Raw genomic sequence first — 5,429 nt, forward strand, 5'->3', positions numbered from 1 at the left:
ATTACTGAAGTGTTCAGTATTCATGAGATATGCCGTTGTCCAGCCGAGAGACTACATATCCGCATGTACTCTGAGAGAAAGTATTCTCAGTCAGAGATTCGATGAGACACTCGTGTCTCAATACTTGCGTCTGATTGCTGGATCAGAAGTTCGTATAATTATGGGTTTTCGATTTTAGCCTTTGTCGAAAATCCACCATCTACACTAGTTCAATTGACTCAAATGAACTAGTTAGAGAGTTGTTCAATTGCTATGAGATCTTATGTAACTACACAAGACACAATTGAAACAAAGATGATTCGATTTGATGAATCGGCTCATGAACTTTATAGCCACGGTTTGCATAAAGCATTCCTTAGTAATTTAAGTTTCATGTTCATAGCACATCTTTAGATCATAACCACTTAAGCTCACAAACAAGTTCGCGGACTTAAGGCAACCGGCAGAGTTTTCCAAACTCAGCAGAAAATCTCGGCAAAGAGACTTCCGCCAGTTCGCAGATGGTAGGATCGGAAACCTACAATAAAATATTGCAAGTGCACAGTGTCTAACTAGTAGAACAATGGCAAGTACAGGTCGTTCCCACGAGGAATGTGAAAATACTACTTCTAACTAATACCAAGACCAAATAATCAAATAGATAATGTTTAATGAAGATCCCAGTGGCATGATAGAGCATCGTTTAATGAGCATAAATTGGTGTTGAACCGCTGGTTTGGACGACGGGACCTTGGTCGTTTAGGATTCGTGGGCCGGGCCCAATAAGGAAATCCTTGTAAAATTAGGTTTTTGGAAATAAAATTTGATATAAAAGGGAATTAATCCCTTATTTATTATTATTTTTCCCACGACCAGCACCTTCATCACCTCTCCACCACCTTCACGCCAGCAGCAGGAGGAGAAAATTTTCACGCCGGAGCACCGACCGCCGCCACCACCGTCCGACCAACTTCCGGCCGGCGCCGACCAGGTGTGGAATTTTTTTTATTTTTTTATTTTTTCTGATGGTTATATGAGTTTCATGAAGTGATCATGTTGAAATCATATATGTGCATATATTAGTGCGAGTTTTGTTGAAAAACCCTCGTTTTTGAAAACGTATGTTCGTTTGATCGTTAGTTTTGAAAACTAATAATAATCCCTGATTTAGGAGGGATTTTTTTTTAATATATGTATACCTAGGTCCAGTGATAAAACTTAGTTTATGAGCTTTCATGTGAACCAAGGTTTTATCATAAAAAGAGTGAATTTTCATGAAACCGAAATAAACCTTCGTTTTAGAGAATGACGATAGTACGAAGAATTATTTTTTTTTATACATGAACTTGTGTCCAGTGATAAAATTTTGTTTATGATCTTTCATGTTAATCAAAACTTTATCTTATAAGGTGTGAGCCCTCACAAAATTGAAATAAACCTTCGTTTTAAAGACGAACGACGACACGAAGGAAAAGAGTTTTTTTTTTTTAATATAAAATCATGGTGTGTCCATGAAAAATATATTTGCATACAAAACCATGACATGCTTTCACGGAAAAGAGTGTACTTTTTTTTTGCGTTAGTTGTTACTCACTAAAAATAAAACGTGAGTTATTATTTCATGTTTTGTAAACATATATTTTCAAAACTGATTTTTGGATAATGTTCAAAGTAAACAATTATTTATGATGAGATATTGTTTTAGTTTTTCATAATTTCATGGTGAATGTTTACGTAGTATAAATGTTCATGACTTTATGAAAATCTAAGTTTCGTTCGTCTTTTGCAGGTTTCGAAGAAACGAACGAGTTTTGAGGTGTTTAACTCTTGGATTACTACTATTACTGTCGTTAGTGGAATCGTAAAGAGGTAAGAGTTAAGAATTACCATTTTTGCAGATGGATTCACTTGCATGTTGATAATTTTATGCTCCTGGTTTCAGAAAATGTCAACTTCCAGCGGCAACAATTACGATTATTATTACTCCTCTTCCTCCTCCAGCTCCTCCGATGAGGATTCCAAAGCTTCTGTAGACAAATCGGAAGCTAAGACAACTCACGATGAGGGAGAGAAGTCTAGCGTACCCTTGAACGATCGCAGGGTCACTTATGCTGAACTTATAAAGAGGAAGGCTGAAGATGATGAAGCCGAGAATCGTCAGCGCAGAAGGGATCGAATCCGGCGTCGAGTACAAGCGGATGAGGAGAGACGTCAATTCCTTGATGGGGTACCCTCTGACTCTGATGCTGATGTTTCTGAAGAGGAGACTGCGTGGGTATTTACAGAGTGCATGATCAAGCCTGACCGATACGAAAGAGAGTTTCGGAGGACCATGAAGCAAATTGAAGCCGAAGCTGAAGCAGAAGAAGACTCGGACTCAGATGATGATCTTGAGGCTCGTCCATACTTCATCCCTGACGCTGATTCCGATGAAGAGGAAGATAGCGATGGCAAATCTGATGAATCGGATGATGAGAAGGACAGTGATGACGAATCTGGAAATTCGGATGAGTCTGACGAGTAGCTTTACTTCTATCTTCTTTAAACATTCGAATGTTCTTTATCCTTCGTAGTAGACATTTCTTTGATGATTTGGCTGACTTTGCTTTAGAGCTAGGGCTTTCTTCTGAACAATAAATATTTTATTAATGTTGATTCCTTCTGATCGAATGAAACGGACCAAAATTCATGCGCCTGAATCCATCATACTCTCTTTTGATGATTTACGTCTTGTGAGAAGTACCAAAATACGGTTAAGAGACAAGGGACGTGTAGAGAGCTGCGTGGCCATTCTCTGACTATGTCGTTGTCAGTCCCCGGTATGTTATTTTCCTCCGCGTCTTCAGTATTGATCTCGTTTGAAGCTTAGGGTTTCCGTGAATCCCATAACTGAACTGACTGTTCGTAGAAGATAAACATCCACAGTGCCTAATATATATCTTCGAGACTTTGAGTCTATCATCTACGTGAATATTTCCTCCATTCCTGAGTCAGTTTCATCGTGCAGAGAAATTCCGATCATACCTTGTTATCGTTATATTTAGCAGTAATATTTCTTCTCAAGATGATCCTCAGTCGAAACGTGAAATAGAAGCGTCCATCTCAGTAAGTTGTATACCTTTTTCGTCTATGTCTGATAGAGATTATCTGATCATAAGAAAATGATTTGTTACAGGATAACCAGAAGAATTCTTCATCCCATAACTCGAGGCCTAAGGGGATTGTTAGAGCTCTTGCCCGTTACAGGTCGGCTTATGCTGAGGTTGGATCATCTGTAAGCACCCTTACAACCGTTGCAGTTCCACTATGCTCAATTTCGGTAAAATTAAATACTTCTCCGTTTCGTCACAGGCGGATGTTCGTGTCGTCGTTGATGCCAGAAGGAGAAGGAGTGGAAAGTCTGTGACCGTGGTTGACGTTGAAAACAGCAGCACCCGAGTTGGTGAAGACTCTGCAGAATCCGTAGAGATTGAACACATGGTTCACGCTCGTGAATATCCAACAGCTGGACTATCGTTTGAAGCTCCTATGATCAATAATTTCCCGGACAATGAGGTGGTTGGTGGATTCGTCATCTTCAAGTGTCACACGCCTCTTTACACCAAGATCTGGAAAAGATATGGACATATTGCTACGACCGAGGTGTGGAAGGGTTTTCTACCAACCCTCCTAACTACAGTTGCAGGGTTGTTACCGATCATTGAGGAGATTGACGAGATGCGCCTGAGAGATGTCAAGAATCAGGAATTGCACAGGTGGGATGAGATGATTTCGAATTGCGAGATATTGCGGTTCAATGTAGGATGGATTCGTCATCGGATCGAGATAATCAAGATTCATAAGGCGACGGAGGCTGCTGATACGATTTTTCTGACCACTGCTTTACTAGAGGAGGAGAAGATGCTCGCTTTGGAGTCGGCCCGGGTTGAGAAGGCGGTGCAGGAATTGAGGACGAAAACCAAAAGTTTTCAGAAGAAGCTTGACAGGGTTGCTTACAGAGATTACCCATTGTTGGATGGTTTCCTCTGAGTGAGCATTTATGATTGTTGTTTTTGAATAGGTTTAAGCTTATGGTTAGGTGGAATAATTGTTCATGATATGAAGGAATTTTGCTCATTTATGAAATGTTTAATGAACAAAGGAGCATTTGCACGCTCTTTGGAGGAATGAAAATTACATTTTTGAAAATGCTTGAAATGATGAAAAGGTAATTGCTTTCATGAATCAGGCGTAACAGGCTTTGAGCCATTTTCCATTGATTATATTCCCTTCAACTCCTCCATCCACAGCTAAGATCCTGTAGTACCCACTGGATACTGCCTTGATGACTACATATGGTCCCTCCCATTTCGGAGAGAACTTGTGAGCGTACATATCTTGTTGAATATGTTTTGCTGTCTTTAATACCATATCTCCCACTTGAAATGTTCGAGGTATTACCATTTTGTTGTATACCCTGGAGATCCTTTGTTTGTAGGTTTCTATGTATTTTTCCACCTTAGCCCTCCTTGACTCGAGCATGTCTAGTTCAGCGATTCTTGACTTGGATACTTCGGCCTCATCCCATTGTACTCCACTGGATGTTGCAATCCTTGCTGAAGGAATTTTGATTTCTGCTGGAAGTATGGCGTCTGCTCCGTAGACGAGGGAATATGGCGAAGTTCCGATTGAGCTTGGTGCGGTTCGATAAGCCCATAGAGCCATAGGCAGCTGTTCATGCCACGTTCGAGGATTGTCATGAATTGTCCGACTGAGAATTCATCAAAGTTTTGTTGGTGCTCTCCGCTTGTCCGTTTCCTTGGGGATAATATGGTGTGGAGAAGACTTGTTTGATGTCGTATTCCTCGAGCAGTTCAGTCACATGTTTATTGGCGAAAGGAGTTCCATTATCAGTAACAATGTGTTTAGGAACACCGAATCTACATATTATGTGCTCTTTGATGAAGGCTGCAATCGTGACTCCGGTGGTGCTTCGAAGAGGAATCGCTTCAACCCACTTGGTGAAATACTCAGTTGCAGTGATGATGTATTCATGCTGCTTTGAAGATGCTGGATTGATCTTCCCGATGATATCCAGTCCCCAGCTGTAGAAGGGCCATGGACTATTCACAGAATTCAACGGGAGACAAGGAGTGTGGATAAGATTACCATGGATTTGGCATTGGTGACACCTCTGAACGTATGCAGCTGCATCGTCTTCCATGGTCGGCCAGTAATATTTCTCATGGACTTGAAGAAATAATTTTCTCTTTCCTTGATGTTCTCCATCGTGCATTTCCTTCAGAATTGTTGGGATTTCATGTTCAGCTAAACATCTCAGTAAATTCCCACCAAAGCTTTTGCGGTATAAGATCCCGTCAAGAAAGACAAATCTCTTAGCTCTCTGAATGAGTTTGACTGCTTGCTTCTTTTCTGTTGGTAGTTCGTTGTCCCGGAGATGTTTGATGTAA

At 40.6% G+C, this 5,429-nt stretch overlaps 1 protein-coding gene across 1 annotated transcript; it reads left to right on the forward strand.

Moving 5' to 3' along the window:
• The first annotated feature begins 1,924 nt into the window (after positions 1-1,924).
• On the forward strand, positions 1,925-4,008 carry LOC113331930 (clumping factor B-like). Its single transcript, XM_026578565.1, has 5 exons — positions 1,925-2,499; positions 3,024-3,084; positions 3,155-3,241; positions 3,331-3,560; positions 3,735-4,008. The coding sequence occupies exons 1-5, from the start codon at positions 1,925-1,927 to the stop codon at positions 4,006-4,008; spliced, it is 1,227 nt and encodes a 408-aa protein (XP_026434350.1).
• The last annotated feature ends 1,421 nt before the right edge of the window (positions 4,009-5,429 follow it).

Source organism: Papaver somniferum, unplaced genomic scaffold (genome assembly GCF_003573695.1).
Source record: "Papaver somniferum cultivar HN1 unplaced genomic scaffold, ASM357369v1 unplaced-scaffold_128, whole genome shotgun sequence".
In the NCBI taxonomy this organism is placed as follows: Eukaryota; Viridiplantae; Streptophyta; class Magnoliopsida; order Ranunculales; family Papaveraceae; genus Papaver; species Papaver somniferum.